Source organism: Sceloporus occidentalis, unplaced genomic scaffold (assembly GCF_023333645.1).
Source record: "Sceloporus occidentalis isolate IW3139 unplaced genomic scaffold, rSceOcc1.0.p SCAF_5, whole genome shotgun sequence".
Taxonomy (NCBI): domain Eukaryota; kingdom Metazoa; phylum Chordata; class Lepidosauria; order Squamata; family Phrynosomatidae; genus Sceloporus; species Sceloporus occidentalis.
Genome location: NW_028316985.1, coordinates 146344843 through 146361877, shown reverse-complemented (window position 1 = coordinate 146361877; position 17035 = coordinate 146344843). Strand labels below are relative to the sequence as shown.

The 17035-nt window shown below is 44.6% G+C and overlaps 1 protein-coding gene across 4 annotated transcripts in view; it reads right to left on the bottom strand.

Annotated features, from left to right (window-relative positions):
* Positions 1–17035, bottom strand: part of MGAT4D (MGAT4 family member D) — a 59297-nt gene that overhangs the window by 25351 nt on the left and 16911 nt on the right. For all 4 annotated transcript variants that reach the window (XM_089525762.1, XM_089525764.1, XM_089525765.1 and 1 more), the window contains exons 3-6: positions 11695–11835; positions 10069–10202; positions 8158–8204; positions 2207–2320 (exon numbers count right to left, since the gene is read on the bottom strand). In XM_089525762.1, the coding sequence (XP_089381888.1) occupies positions 2207–2320; positions 8158–8204; positions 10069–10202; positions 11695–11835 (436 nt within the window). The remainder of the gene's footprint in view (positions 1–2206; positions 2321–8157; positions 8205–10068; positions 10203–11694; positions 11836–17035) is intronic.

Sequence of the window (17035 nt, the reverse complement as noted above, 5' to 3'; positions counted from 1 at the left end):
ATGAAGCAACACAAAATAGTGTCAAAGAACTTACAAAATTCCAGCAGACATAACTCTTTGTGCTTACTCTTAAGGCTGGATGGATGAGAGAGTAGAGGGGGTTGGAGCTTTACGTATTATACTCTTGCTTTTCACCAGGGGGATGGTTCCTTCTTTTAAATAAGAGTTAAGATACAATACTTACATTGACCCGTGGATAAGTCAACTCAGTTTTTTGGGGTCAATTTTTTGACCTAAATTTCTAGACTTATGCATGGGTATATACAGTAAGTGAGTTGGCATTCTGAGACACTGTGTTAAATTGGTTCTATTCCTGTTTTGCTGGAATCTTGACAGAGTTAAGATGGAATATAGTGTTCATCTGAACAACAATTATCCATTGGGGTTAACACAAATCTACCATATCTTCAATTATTTAAGCTTCCACATGAAATGACTGGGAGATTTGGTGTGAGGAACCAACAATATGCAAATGTTTATATTATTTATTTATTTAAAATTCTATCCCACCCTAAATCATAAAATCTCGGGGCAATGTACAAGTAAAATCAATCCAAACAAGTTGAGCACTGTCAGATTCATGTGTCTGCCTGAAGTAAGTAATAGACTGGATTATAACAAATAAACTATAATTCAGTACAAATTAAATGTTTATGGTGGGCCACTGATTGGAGAGGCACATTGTTTGTCATGAATTAGGCTACATTCATCTGAAATTAACTGTTGCAAGTGATCCTAGATCTAGGTCTCCTTTTTGGTTAATTATAACCATGAGCACCTGCACCCTTCCTTAGAAAATAGAAGCTGTGTTGGCTGACATCCCCTAGTATTATTATAGTTCCTTACTCCACTAGTGTAATGTACAGTATTTGAGCTGTCTCAGGGATCAGGAAATGGTGGTAACATGTAGGTACTGTTGGATACAAGACTGATTATGAATAACAATGTGGGGTGGAGGAACAGGACAGGGTTTAGTGGTAGGAGGTGCTTCAGTTTTTGAACTTCTCTCCAGTTAGACATTTGTCTGATTTGGGCATTGGCTATTCCAGAAGTGCCACAAAGGCCTATTTATTTAGGCAGCACTTGAACCTATAGTCTGGAGTTACTGTGAAATATTTATGTTCTTTTTTTTCAGCTGTGGTTATTTGTTAATTGAAGCAGAATAAAACAAAATAAAAACCTTTAACTGAGTGGGTTATGAGGTACTGTATATACTCGACTATAAGTCCATCTCATGTGTAAACTGAGGGCAGGTTTGGGAGCCAAAATTATGGATTTTGATATGACCCATGGATAAATCAAGGGTAAAACTTAGGGACATGTAACAAGAATCTAAAGGATGAAGCAAAGGAACACAATGCCAAAGAACATACAGAATTCCAACAGGCATAACTGTTTGTGCTCATACTAAAGGTTGGACGGATGAGAAAACAGAGGGGGTTCAGTATTTTCAGAACAGATTATCCTCTTGCCTTTCACCAGGAGATGGTTCCTTTTTTAATAAGAGTTAAAGTAGAGTATTTACATTGACCCATAGATAAATCGACTCAGGTGTTTTGGGTCAGGTTTTTTCACTAAAATTTCTAGATTTACATGAGTATATACAGCTGTTTCTGACACCAATGGGAATTCCAGTGTAGTGAGTGCTAATGGTAGGGACTGCATTGTGATTCAAGTTAGGGTGGACCAATAGAATCTCACATTTTGTATTTTCTGGGTCCACTGAAAATTCCAGTCCCCACACCCCTAATGAGCCAGTACATTCAGGGGAACAAAAAAGTGCCTCAGTGGCAAAAACAATAGATTCATTGGGATGCTTTTTGTTGAGCCATTTTTGGTTGTTGGGGGGAAATGCTGTACCTTGAAGTGACTGGAGTTTCGAAACATTAATTTACAATTGCATGGAGATAATGTTGTAGAACAGTCACATTACAGGTCTAGTTCTTTGTGGATTCTGCAATAAACCATGATTCTTGGAAACTGAAATGGTCCATCTTGGTGCCCGAGACTTAAAAATATTAGATAATGTTTTGATGCTATGTTGTGTTACAACTTTATGCAACTGTGAGCTGCCTTGAAGAAAGGTTTGAAAAGTAAGATATACTGTTTTAAATAAATAAAAAGTGGGGTTTACTTTTTAAAGTGAGTAAAGCCACCTCATATTTTTACAATGCTTATAAAGTTCATGCTGAGAGGCCTATCATACCTTACTCTCTCCTTTGAGTCCCCAAACATTTCTTTCAGATTAGAAAACTCAGGATAATAGAAAGCAGGGGGAGCAATAACCTCAAGAATTCCAGAGAGTACCTCATTTGGGAAGCTAGAAATAGATGAAAATAGAGAGAACACCATTCACTTCAAGTGAAATTCTGTAAGTACAGGCTGCACACAGGAATCAAGATTTACACATAGTGTTGTTTATCAACAGTAGATGGAATTACCTAATTTTAACAAAATCTCAACCTTGTTGCATTTTATGGCTAAGGATTAAATAAAGTCACTGTTAAAACTGAAATCTTTCAAAAGCCACCTATTCCACAATACAGCATTACAAAGCATTACAGAGGCTCCTTCTCCCTTTCCCAGAGGGGCTCTGGGAAGACACAGGATAGCTTGGGAGGCAAAGGGACTTGGGGGGATGGATGCCCCTTCTCCGTTTCCCAGAGGGGCTCTGGGAAGACACAGGATAGCTTGGGAGGCAAAGGGACTTGGGGGGATGGAGGCTCCTTCTCCCTTTCCCAGAGGTTCTCTGGGAAGACACAGGACAGCTTGGGAGGCAAAGGGACTTGGGGGGATGGAGGCTCCTTCTCCCTTTCCCAGAGGGGAAAAGCGCCTAAGTGACTGATTGACTGCTTTAAAAAAAAAACAAAATAGAAAAACAGGTTTGAAAGATGCAAATGGGAAACAAAAATAGCCCGTGCCAAAATGCATCGAAACAACTGACATCACTGGCGCCTAGGCGCTTGATTGACAGCTGCTTAAATGCACAATGCAGTTCCAGAAGAGCAATGGGAACGGGGAACAAAAAGTCCGCTTCAAATTACAATGGAGAAAATTTCAATGGGAACGAGAACACGGGTCAAAAAACCCCAAGTCTGTTTGCACCCTTTCGTAATGGGAACGAGGGACCAGATTCGAATACAACTCGGAAAAAAGGTCTGAGTCAGAATTGCAGCGAAATACTTCGCTTTATATGCCAGTGGGAATGGGGCATTAAAATACAAGTAGCTTTGTTATTCATTACTTTGATCACCCAATGGGTCGTTACTTGTTACTACAGTCTACAAAGACTGCAGATGCACATTAGATCTAATGTTGCGAGCTGCCGAGTCCCAGTATTGGGGAAAGGGTGGACGCTGCTGCCTGCCCCCTCCCACCGGGCACCGGCCCAGGAAGGACTCTTGCCGCCGGAGCGGCGCTTGGCAGAGGGGCGGGGCCGGTGAGAGCGGCCCCATAAAGCCGGCTCCCGGCCTTCCCTCCAGTGACGCTGCTGCCTGCCCCCTTCCACCGGGCACCGGCCCAGGAAGGACTCTTGCCGCCGGAGCGGCGTTTGGCAGAGGGGCGGGGCCGGTGAGAGCGGCCCCATAAAGCCGGCTCCCGGCCTTCCCTCCAGTGACGCTGCTGCCTGCCCCCTCCCACCGGGCACCGGCCCAGGAAGGACTCTTGCCGCCGGAGCGGCGTTTGGCAGAGGGGCGGGGCCGGTGAGAGCGGCCCCATAAAGCCGGCTCCCGGCCTTCCCTCCAGTGACGCTGCTGCCTGCCCCCTCCCACCGGGCACCGGCCCAGGAAGGACTCTTGCCGCCGGAGCGGCGTTTGGCAGAGGGGCGGGGCCGGTGAGAGCGGCCCCATAAAGCCGGCTCCCGGCCTTCCCTCCAGTGACGCTGCTGCCTGCCCCCTCCCACCGGGCACCGGCCCAGGAAGGACTCTTGCCGCCGGAGCGGCGTTTGGCAGAGGGGCGGGGCCGGTGAGAGCGGCCCCATAAAGCCGGCTCCCGGCCTTCCCTCCAGTGACGCTGCTGCCTGCCCCCTCCCACCGGGCACCGGCCCAGGAAGGACTCTTGCCACCGGAGCGGTGTTTGGCAGAGGGGCGGGGCCGGTGAGAGCGGCCCCATAAAGCCGGCTCCCGGCCTTCCCTCCAGTGACGCTGCTGCCTGCCCCCTCCCACCGGGCACCGGCCCAGGAAGGACTCTTGCCGCCGGAGCGGCGTTTGGCAGAGGGGCGGGGCCGGTGAGAGCGGCCCCATAAAGCCGGCTCCTGGCCTCCCCTCCAGAGACGCTGCCGCTTGCCCCCTCCCATCGGGCACTGGCCCAGGAAGAACTCTTTGCTCCCTTCCATCAGGGAGGGCGTTTTTGGAGGGGCAGGGTACAGGGTATAAGGTGGCTATATTGTTGTTAGCCTTAGAGCAGGGGATGCCTGGGGTGGTTAACCCCTGCTCTCTTAATTGCTGGGGAAGGGCGGGGGGAGGTGAATGGTTGCGGAGGATGCCCGGGCTAGGGAAGGGAGGGATAACATCTATACGAGCGGAGCTCCTATTGAGGTAGTGTGGGGCAGGGGGAGGTATGGCGGTGGGAGAAGGGACTTGCGTTCCAGGGGAAGGAGAGATCGATGCATCATATCTATCTCCCCTTCCTGTCCCTCTCCCATCCAAAGGGACCTGAGGGTCACTCCAACCGTGCCACAAACCCTGTCGCTGCTCCTGTGCAATGCCAGGTCGATTAATAACAAGACCCACATCCTCCACGACCTGGTGGAGGACAGAAATTGCGACCTGGCTTGCATTACCGAGACCTGGCTTGGGCCTGAAGGGGATGCTGTGTGGGCTCAGGCCCTGCCTGCCGGGTTCTCGGTGAAGGACCAGCCCAGGTTAGGTGGGCGGGGGGGGTGTGTGGCCTTGATACATAGGAACACCTTGTCCCTCACCAGGAACCACATCCGACAGACGTCCTATATCGAGTGTATTTACCTGACCCTAAAAGCTAGGGACAGTCTGGGGATTCTGTTGGTGTATCGGCCACCCCGTGCGCTAACGGACTCCCTTAACGAGCTGACACAGCTGGTCGCGGAGCTGATGCTGGAGACACCCAGGCTACTTGTCCTGGGTGACTTCAACATCTCCCTCACGGCCAGCTATGTTCCACCCGGTGCAGCTCGCGAATTCATGGATACCATGGCGGCCATGGGCCTGTCTCAGCTGATAGAGGGTCCTACGCATTGTGCGGGTAATACTCTTGATTTGGTCTTCAGTTCGGATGCGGAAAATCCGTGGGCGGAAATAACTAATATTTCCCCCTTGCCATGGACGGATCACTTCCTGGTGGAGGCAAAAATCAAGGTCTCTACCCAGATCCCTCCCGGGGGTGGTGGACCTATTCGGATGGTCCACCCTCGAAGGCTGATGGAACCTGAGAGGTTCCAACAAGCCTTAGAGGGGTTCATGGTTGGAAGTGACAGCGACTCTGTTGATGCCCTGACTGGTATTTGGAATACCGGTCTCTCAAGGGCTATACACAGCATCGCTCCCAAGCGCCCTCTCAGGCCCGCTTCCAAATGTAAGCCCTGGTACACGGAAGATCTCCGGGCAAGGAAGCGGGAACTGCGACGGCTAGAGTACCGTTGGCGGAAACACCTTTGCTTAGACGACAAGGCTCTCCTAGACCAACTGTTAGAGGACTACGGAGAGGCAATACGAGCAGCAAAGAATTCGTTCTATGGTGCTCGTATTGCGTCCGCAGAGTCGCGTCCGGCAGAGTTGTTCAGGGTGGTCAGGGAGCTAACTCAGCTCCCTCCCGCCCTGAACCAGATCCTTGAACCTTCTAAGGCCTGCTGTGACCGATTTAACGACTTTTTTGCGGATAAAACCTCTCGGATAAGCGAAGGTCTTGATGCCGACATTCAAGCAGAACCTAGAGTAGAGGTATCCAGAGCCTCCGTGGACTTTATTAAACTGGATCAGTTTGAATTGGTAAGTACCGATGATGTGGACAAGATCCTCGGAAGTGTCCGGAAGACAACCTGCTCTCTCGATCCCTGTCCCTCGTGGCTTGCGGCCCAGGGGGGACCGGCGGTAACCTTGTTGTTACGCCGGATTATTAATACATCCTTGAGGGAGGGCCAATTTCCATCAGAACTTAAATTGGCCATTATAAAACCTATTTTAAAAAAGCCCTCCCTCGACCCCCTGGTTCATAATAATTACCGGCCAGTTTCGCTGCTGCCATTTTTGGGAAAGGTGATCGAGAGGGCGGTTGCAATCCAACTTCAGGCGATCTTGGATGAAACGGATTATCTGGACCCATTTCAAACTGGCTTTCGGACGGGTTACGGGGTTGAGGCGGCCATGGTCGCCCTGGTCGATGATCTCCGTCTGAGCATTGACGGGGGAAGCGTGTCCCTGTTGGTGCTCTTGGACATCTCAGCGGCTTTCGATACCATAGACCATGGTATCCTTCTGGGGCGCCTGGCAGAGGTGGGAATCGGGGGCACTGCGCTCCAGTGGTTCCGGTCCTACCTCTCTGGGAGGTCCCAGATGGTGCAGCTGGGAGACGTGCGTTCCGATGAGCGGACCCTTAAAACTGGGGTCCCTCAAGGAGCCATTCTGTCTCCCATGCTATTTAACATTTACATGAAACCGCTGGGAGAGATCATCCGGAGACATGGGGCGCGGGGTTATCAGTACGCTGATGACACCCAAATCATTTTCTCTATGTCTCCGACTGATGCAGTGACTGGGGATGGCGTCTCTCCTCTCGTGGCCTGCCTAGAGTCAGTAATGGGCTGGATGAGGGAAAACCGACTCAAGCTGAATCCAGAGAAAACGGAGGTACTAGTGATAGGTTCCCCTGGTCCAGGAATGGTGGTGGTTCCACCTGTCCTGAACGGGGTCACGCTCCCTGTGAAGGACTCCGTGCGCAGTCTGGGGGTGCTTCTTGATTCGTCGCTTCACCTGACTGCTCAGGTGAATGCGACGGTCAAGAACACCTGTTATCAGCTGCGGCTTATTCGCCAGCTGCGCCCATACCTGACCCAGAGGGACCTAGAAACTGTTGTACATGCTCTGGTAACCTCGAGACTGGATTTCTGCAATGTACTCTACATGGGGCAACCCTTATACCAAACCCGGAAACTACAGATGGTGCAAAATATGGCAGCCAGGCTGGTCACTGGTGTTTCCAGGACCAGCCATATAACACCGGTGCTTAAAGATCTTCACTGGCTGCCTATTCGTTTCCGGGCCCAATATAAGGCGTTGGTGATTACCTATAAAGCCCTAAATGGCTTGGGCCCAGGATACTTGAAGGACCGCCTCTCCCCATACATTCCGTCCCGCACCCTCAGAACATCCGGGCAGCTATTACTGAAGGTGCCAGGGGCTAGGCTTACCTCCGTCGCAAGGCGGACATTTTCCATCGCCGCCCCGGCCCTTTGGAACACGCTGCCCGCCGAGCTCCGCTCGATTACCTCCCTGGCCCAATTTAAAAGGGAGTTGAAAACCTTTTTTTTCCAGCTAGCTTTCCCCGCATAAAAAATCCTGTGGGCCTCCCTCCTCTTCCGTGGCAATGAGGATGGGCTTTTGGGGTTTAGTTGGTTTTATTTTATTCTATTCTTGTATACTGTATGGTGTTGTTTTTAACTATTGTATTTGCACTGTAATTTTATGTAAACCGCCCTGATCTGTGGAAGGCGCGGTATATAAATAAAAGCTTTATTATTATTATTATTTATTAATAATAATAATAATAATAATAATAATAAGACTTACACTGTAATTGAATTAAAGGATTTAGCTAAAGTAATTATAATTTTTGCCAGTCTTTCTGATTGTAATTTATGTTAATATATGGTTTGTTACAGACTGCAATACGGTAATCCAAGTGACTAACTGGTGAACATTTACAGTTATTGTTGTGTGCTTTTAAGTTGTTTCCGACTTATGGCAATCCTAAAGTGACCTTATCATGAGGCTGAAAGTATGTGAGTTTCCCAAGGTCACTCAGTAGGTTTCCATGGTCAAGTGGGGATTCAAAGTCCTGTCTCCAGTCTTAGTCCAATGCTCAAACCACTACACCATGCTTGTTCCTAAACATTTACTACTAATGTGTTTTTCTTTTTAAAAATTCGCATCTTTTATTCGTATATGTCATTATCATAGAAAGACTTACTTCTTTCTGATGCTTTCAGCAGTGCTGTTAATATATTCTGAATCCACCTAGAAAGGTTAAAGAAAAGAAGCACTTCTAACATTTTCTGAAATGAAGCATGTTGCTTAATGCCTGAATGGAAAATGTGTACAGTATATTCATTTATTTTCTTATTGTTGCAGTTCTCAGAAAACATATCATATCTATTTTCTACTAAAAATGCATAGAAAAAAGCTGTTTCTCTCTTGTTTGTATTATAAATATTGAGTAAACTCTATGCAGTTTTTTCCATATAGATATGTATAAAAAGGGCTGATTTTGAAAAATCTGTCCATAATTCTTAAAAGGCATCAATGAATAATGTACTCCTCCTGGTTAGTTCTGAATAATGAGAGGCAGCTGAGTTAATCAGAAACTGATTTCATCTAACTTTTTGGTGAGAAAATTCGCCTTAGCAGTTTCCTTGCCTCAGGACAACCATTACAGAGAATGACCAAGAGCTCATTCTTAATGGTGACACTTTAAATGAGAATTAATGATGAAATGCATAGGGCATATTCCCATGACATGATCACACAGGGGAGCTGATGGCTTCACATTCCATTAGAAGTCCTAAAGCTTGCCATTATCACATTGTACCTCAGCACTGATACTTTTATGTAGAAACATCAACAGATACCCATCAAGTATTCCAGAATTAAAAGGCACACTTCCTAATGGATTGCTGCAATCACTCGAATTACAAATAATTGATTACCTGCAACTTTTCAGTTTGCCCCAACTAGATTTGTCAGGCCACAATCCTATCATCCCTAAATGGGGACGATAGTCTGACACTCTTGGGGGACACTAAATTAAGGTGTTCTTACTTTAAGAGAATCATCCAATACATACTTGGTAATTTGTGTGATTTATATACCATATTACAACTTAGGTAGGTAGATAAAAATAATAGTACTGTATCCAAGGTCATGCCAGCCTAAATACCCTAAAAGCACCTGATCTTGGAAGATAATTAAGGTCAGCCTTGCTTAGTATTTGGATGAAAGACCGCCAATGAATACCATGTGCCGTAAGCTATATTTCAGAGAAACAAACTAGAAAAATCACCTCTGAGTATTCCTTGCCTAAGAAAGCTCTATGGAATTCTTGGGCATTGTAGTCCAAAAAAGGAACTTTTTCAAGTTTTGCCCACAAAGCAATAGCCCAGTTTAGGAAACTGTATGATATAGCTCACATTTCCCTCTCATTCATTTAGATGACTGTTTGTGCCATCTATTTATTTCCCCAACACATCATGTCTGTGCACCCACATCCAGTCACACAGATATCTTGTTCATATAGACACATAGTGGAAAACACTAGAAATGGGTTTTTCCCCCTGAAAATCTATGCATTTTCCCCTTTACATTGTCAAATTCATGGGAGTTCAAATGTGATGCAATTTTGCTATCTTGTGGCAAACCATTCCTTCAATGTTGTTGGCAAATCTCATGCCCCCCCTTCCTATCTGTTTCAGGAGTTAGGAGACTTCCATTTCAATCATGATCAGGACATTAACAAATTTCTGTCCCCTCTGTATTCACCATCCCGCACTAATCAGAATAACAGACACATAAATGAAATTACCATAATTTTCAGTGTATGGAATCAGTGGTAAGAATGTGTGATAACAGTCAACTTTGTCCCTCTGAAAGCTGTTTGACAAAGACAATTCCCCCATCACTGCAGCTCTAAACTGGAAGCTATTCTATTACTTTGATGTCACATAGGTTTCAGAGCAGGGTGGTTACATGAAAAACAGGTTAGGGCTCTAGTAGTTTCAAAAGGCATGTAGAAGATGAAATACCAGCAGGTGAAGCTTACATGACAAGCTCATGCTTATCTTATGATCTCATGCAAACTTGTGACAATCACATGCTTATCTCTTACCTCTGCTACAAAGACAACTACCACACAATTGTTCTTCTGTTCTTCAGACATTTCATAGAAAAGAGAATTCAACGTGTTCATCAAATAATTGTGTTTTCGTCTTCGCACTGTTGGAATACCCATTACTAAAGATACTGATGCATAAAGAAATTATAGGCACTTAGATGGATTTTTTAATCAGTGCAAAGAACAATTCCATGTAATTATTATATCACAAGAATTAAATGTATGCAGTAATAAAATATACTTGTTATTAACATAGCATTACTATTGTTTTTAGTTACACAAATCAGTAAATGAGATTCAATGACTTATTCAGGATGGAAGTCAACAGTCTCTTGTTACATGTTGTAAATTTAAAGTTACACGTATTTAAGACTACCAAAATCCTGGAAATTGCAATGTGTTCAATAAGGCTTTCTCTCAGATAAGTCTGCAGAAGATTTCAGCTTTAAAGTGCTCAGTCTCTGTTAGCTGGCTATTTTATTAAAATATGATTTAGGAATCTTTATCATGAGTCTGAAACTTTTAATTTGATTTGTAAAAAATAAGGATGTGTCATTTGTATAATAATCCATTTCAAAGGAAAAAATACAATGTAACTTATAAAGGAAAACAATGAATAGCTACTTGTATTTTCCAACATTACATTACAGAAATAAAGTTATCAAAACAGGTAAAATAATGAATAAATAAAACACATTTACAAATTTATCTATTATAGTTTTTCTTTCATCTTTCTCTCTTACATTAAACAAACCTAATTTAAAAAATTCAAAGATATAGCCATGTTAGTCTGTAGAATCAGTATGTAGAGAAATCTTGTAGCACCTCTGAAACTAACTGAAAGAAATTGGCAGCATGCTGACAATTTCTTTTCTTTCTTTCTTTCTTTCAGTTAGTCTCAAAGGTGCTACAAGATCACTCTACATACTGATTAAAAATGAATTTGTACACATTTACCACACAGAAGTACGTGGAGGGTTTCAGTTTATCTGTTTTGCATTTTTGATGGCTCTTTTGGAAAATGCTTTATTGTGGAAAATGATTTCTTCAAATAAGGAAGGGATTTTTCTCCTATCCCATTCATGTCCAGATGCATTATGCTGGGGGTGAGGAATATTCTGCCCCTAGGCAGGTAGGTGTTTTGGACTTCAACTCCTCCAAGCCCTGAACATTCTCCATTCTGGCTAGTGCTGAAACCTCAAATACTTGGAAGGCCATGGTACCGCAACCTTGGATTAGGCAAAATTTTATAGCACCTTTGCATTAAGTTGATGGACTTGTGCCATTTACAAAGAATAATGTAACAGGAGAATGAGGTGTGGCTGGTGAATAGCTTGGGTCACTTGTGGATGGGGGGGGGGCTTGCCCCACTACTTTGGGGGACAGATGCCACCCCAGGGGGGTTCACAAGCCACCAATGTCAAATGCAGTTTATCACCATTAAACTTCATGTGACACTTTGAGCAAATCAATTACTCATTTTAGGTACTATGATAAGCCAGAAACTGGGCTTATTATTTACAAACAGTGCAGTTGTGCAAACCTGCAGGATCTATTGCAGACAGAAACAGCTAAACGCTTGCTTTCTCATATGGCCTAGAACTTAAATATTATTCTCACCCCCAGCCCTTCCTTGTCCAATTATGATATTTGGATTAATTCTGTCTTCATGCTCCTGCAGATGAGGCAAATAGTAGCGGATATTCGTTAGATGTAATGGGAGCTTGTTGGTGAGGTTGAACACTTTCCACTTCACAGAGGCTTAAAAAGAAAGGAAAAGGAGAGATTGAGTGCAGAACATCTCCAACGTTTTAACCTCCACATGTTTTTAGACCTATACTTCCCATCATCCATAGGCAGCATAGTCAATGAGAAGGAAATATAGGAGCTATGCTCCAAAAAATATCTAGGCCACTGTAAACCACTTTTGCTTAACTATATTTGTTTGATGCTACTCTAGCATCTATAATATAGCTGCTGCAATGTGCCTCAGAAATGCTACTCTGATGCTTCAATGAAATGTTATGCTTGGTTTAACAATTAAACTTGTTTTGCAATGACTTGGTGGGGGCGGGGGAACTCAAGTAATCAGAGCTATCCTGTGGTATAAAATAAGACAGAAGGAAAACTTATCACAGGGTTTTCTTGGCAAGATTTGTTCAGAGGGGTTTTGGCATTGTTATTTCCCCAGTGTTATGCCTTGACATGAATGCTAGTGTGGTGTACTTGTTTGAACGTTGACTATGACTCTGGAGATCAAGATCCAAATCCCCACTTGGCCATAGAAATCTACTGCATGACTTTAGGCAATTCACCCTCTGTCATCCTCAGATAGGGTTGCCATAACCCGGCGGCCCCCGTGCCATTCACGGTTTCGGGGGGCCCCTCCCGGTCACGGTCCGGTTTGGGCCCCCACCCGTGCCTTGTTCCCGGTTTGGGGGGTCCGCTCCGGCCATTGCCGCTGCTGCTAATGCGGCTGCTGAGGCGCCGACCCACCTCCTCCTCCTCCTCCGGCTCCGCCTTCCTCCTCTTCCTCGGCGGGCCGGCGGCAGAAGCGCCGCTGCCACCGCGCCCCCACTGGGAGGGCTTGCGCGCTGCCCAGGCCTCAGTAGGGGCCAGTGGCAGCGCGCGCACCTTCCCCATTCCCTCCGCGCGCATGCTTCCCCCGCTTCCCTTCCTCCCGCGCCAGGCATCCTAAGGAGGAGGAGGGGGAGAGGAGGAGGTTGAGGAGGAGGAGGAAGGAGCTGGAGGAAGGGTGCCTGAAGGCCAGGGCAGAATTGGGCCACAGAAGGAGGAGGAGGAAGAAGAGGAAAGCTGAGTCAGTGGCCATTAGGTCTGCCTTGGTATTTTGGGGGTTTTAAATTATTTTTTAAAATATAAAATACTTATTTTATTTAATTTTTTTAATTTTTATTATTGCTTTTTATTTTTTTTATTAATATTTATTATTGCTTGTTTTTATTTAATTTTATTAATTTTTATTATTGCTTGTTTTTATTTAATTTTATTAATTTTTATTATTGCTTGTTTTTATTTTATTTCATTAATTTTTATTATTGCTTGTTTTATTTTATTTTATTAATTTTTATTATTGCTTGTTTTTATTTTATTTTATTAATTTTTATTATTGCTTGTTTTATTTTATTTCATTAATTTTTATTATTGCTTGTTTTTGTTTTATTTTATTAATTTTTATTATTGCTTGTTTTTGTTTTATTTTATTAATTTTTATTATTGCTTGTTTTTGTTTTATTTTATTAATTTTATTATTGCTTGTTTTTGTTTTATTTTATTAATTTTTATTATTGCTTGTTTTTTATTTTATTACATTAATTTTTATTATCAAATATATACACCCCTGCCTTGTTTTTTATTTATTTTTTCATTATTTTTTATTATTAAATATATGCAAGTGCATTTTTTGTGTATTTATGGTGCTTTGAATGCTAACAAGTCTGCCTTTCTTGGCCAATTATAGTGGTGATGATGATGATGATGATGATGATGATGATGATGATGATGATGATGATGATGATATCAACAAGCCTCTGAGGCACGGCCAATGTAACTTGCTGTGATTTTTACAAACTCATGCGCCCTGAGGAAAAACCACAGTCCCTTGCCCAAGTACACACTTCTGAGATGTACAGTTGAACCCGAGGGCAAGTCCATTTCTGCCATCTGTCTAAGAATAATGCCTAAATGTCCTCCATTTTGATCATGCCTAAAAACATGCATTTATATTAACATTTTTTAAAAAAAACCTCAATTTTTTGCGCGTCCTCCATTGTTATAAAATGTGTCCTACATTTGAAAATGTTGCCCTACATTTGTCCTACATTTGTCCCGGTTTGGAGGTCCTCACTTATGGCAACCCTATCCTCAGAGGAAGGCAAAGGCAAACCCCCTCTAGACAAATCCCAAGTAAATCCCATTTTAGGTTTGCCTTAGGGTCACTATGAGTCAGACACAACTAGAAGTCATATAACAACAAATGTCATGAAATAAGGCAACTCTTTTATAGGTCAACATCCTTTACACACTTATCCTAGGGTAAACATGTGCCTGCGAACTTACAACAGACTGCATAGTTGTGCAACTGGCTACAAAATGGACATCAATGTCTTTAGTTCACATGCTGTGTAACAGTCAGTTAAGTCCTCAACCCACCAGGTCAAAGTGAGAGAAAGGTCTCTCTCTCTCTCCTCTCTCTTTGTGCTTGCAGAATGATTGGCAGCACAAGGGACCATACACAGGCAATCTTTGGGAAGCATGCTTCCTGACTCACCAGGAGGTGAGTCTGGGGTCTGAGGGACTTGGCGGATCAGGCTTGTAGAAAGTGTGTAGGTAATCATCAGCCAATGAAAATTTAGCTGTTGATTGCTTGGTACCCAAGAAAAAGACAGAAATTTTTCCTCAGATCCAACATGCAAGTGAGCATATAAAGTAGCTCCCAGGCGTACCAGGTTCAGTCTGGCTTGCAGCTTTGTAGGAGCAGCATCAGCAGGAACAAAAAGTAGAGATGGAACAGTGGCAGAGCAGTAAGGAATAGCACTGTATCAGCAAGACCGGAGAGCAGCAGGAATCACCCACGAAGTTCTGAGTCCTGTATTGGGATTCCTTTTCCCACATTGATAACAGTGTTTTTGAGGGTTCTTGAGCTGATCAAACATTCTTTTAAAAGCTTTGCAGAAACAGCCCCCTCAGGGGCTTGAGACATTTATGGCATTAGAGGGCTGTTTCACCATGGGGGCTTGGAAAACTGCAACCTTCCCCCAACTGGCAGAAGAACCAGGTAGCTGGCAAGGCAACCAAGGATGCATGTCTGGTGGCTATCCATTTTTTAAATTGTTGGGTGAGTGGTATAGCTTGCCCAGGGCCTCTGAGTAATTTGTAGGCATAATCCTTTCTGCTGCCATCAATTCAGTCTTTAGCTCTTAATTGGCCTGCATATTTATTGGGTTCAAAAGCCCTTTTTTGCTGGTATGCACTTTTGAATAATAGGCTAAGTAATCTTCCAGAAGGATATCTCTTTCTGCTCTAATCTACAGGTTAAACAGCAGCATGCTACCTAAGAACAAGAAAGAACAGCCCTCAGCAACATCTATCATTTCCAAGGACCAGGGGGCAGAGCTGGTCATGGCTGGAGGCATAAAGCAGGTCATGTCATGTGATCCAAATGGTAGAATGGGCCAACAAGACTACAGCAGCATCCTCAAAGTCCTTTCACAGACACTGGAAAAACTGGTGGAATGACTAGAGTTTCAGGCAGGTGGTTCCAGGTCTCATGGGGAAGCAGGCAGAAAGTAGCAGCAGCAGAATGGGTGGCCTGAGAGGGGGCATCACATGCCACATATATCTTCCAGGAAAGAAGAAGTCAGATTATCAAGCCCACACACAGAGTCCATTCAATGGTATGTGGGCTCAGGGGAAGTCAGCCAGCCAAGAAGAGGTGGGGGGAGGAGGAGGAGGAAGTAGTAGAGGACAGCTCATTCTCAGGAGGACTCAGACAGTGTTGGAACCTCAGATGAATCCTCTTGCAGGGAGGAGAGAGAGGATTATTGGAGGGCAGTTGCATAGGTCCTAGGTTTCCAAGATGGGCTATTAGCTTACTTGCTAATTAGCTTACTTGCTGTTCACCGCTATGATCTTTGGAACAGCGGTATATAAATAAAACAAATTATTATTATTATTAGGAGAAGGCAAAAAGCAGGCCAGTCAGTCCAGGGGCTGCATGGGAAGTGGGAAGTGGGAAGTGAGGCCAGTGGGGTGGCCAAGCTCTTCATCTTTCAGGATTCAAGCATTCACCTACCTAGAAAGCTTTCTCACTGCTAAAACTTGCTAGTGAGAAGGGGAGCCAACCTAAAATGGGTAGAAAGGACAAAAAAGATGAAAAGGGGAAGCACTGGACTGTTCTTTTAATAACTGGCTGGCAGACTACATTTTATGGAGGTAGTACAGACAGCATGCCCGGAGCAGGGATGGCATCTTTCAGACTACCTTGGGAATGTGTTGAAGGCATGGCCCCTGGCAAGGGAGTCGTCAGCTATTAAGTAAGACACTGCTTTCCATAACAGGGCTTTGTTAAGTGAGAGGGCCACGTAGGACCTAGTTAACGACAAGCTTTGGTTACTCCTGGTAGGTCCACATATGAAGGTAAAAAGTGATGTCCCTAAGCCCTTTTGCTAGGGTGGGAATAAGGATTCCAGGAAATGAGTCTGTTGGGAATTTAACCAAGGGAAATACCAGCAAGCTTCGTGCAAATATGAGCATAACTGTGAGGCCTGCCTTGGGCCACATCCCAGGATCTCATGTACACACACCCCAGCAGCCCTTTCAGTCCAGCTGTCCCACCTCCACTGCTAACACCAGAAAAGAAGGTGGTGTCATCTCAGGAGGCACCGACCCGTCCCCAAGCAGTAAATAACAGATTGGGGGCATGGACTGCTCAGGAGTGTCCTGGCACACACACCAGTGCACTTGGCAGCCACCCTTCCCCTCTTGTCCCAGTACCAAATATCCAACCTCCCAAAGGGGATCCATCAGGCTCCATGTGTAAGTCCAAAGTATACCAGCTGGACTGCGGGTCCATGCTCATTATGCATGATGTGGAGGACTCTTAGCCTTGCCCTGTCAAGGCACTACAGAAATTCATCAGCACCCATTCTTGTGGGAGTAGTTTGCTGTTTGTCCATGACAACCAGTCACCTTTTACTTGGCTTGAGTTTATGGTGGTTTTCAGGTCTTATCTGAGAGCTTTGGAGCTTTCAGCAGCTGAATTTGGAGGTCACTCCTTTAGAATAGGTGCAGCCATTGCTACAGCAGAACGTGTCCTACCAGTGGACAGAATATAGCAAATAGGAAGATGGAAGTCCAGGGCCTTCAGTGCCTACATTCATCCTCAGCTGAGTGCTCATATTTGATATATCCTTTGGTTTCAGAGAGATGTCAAAGGGCCATA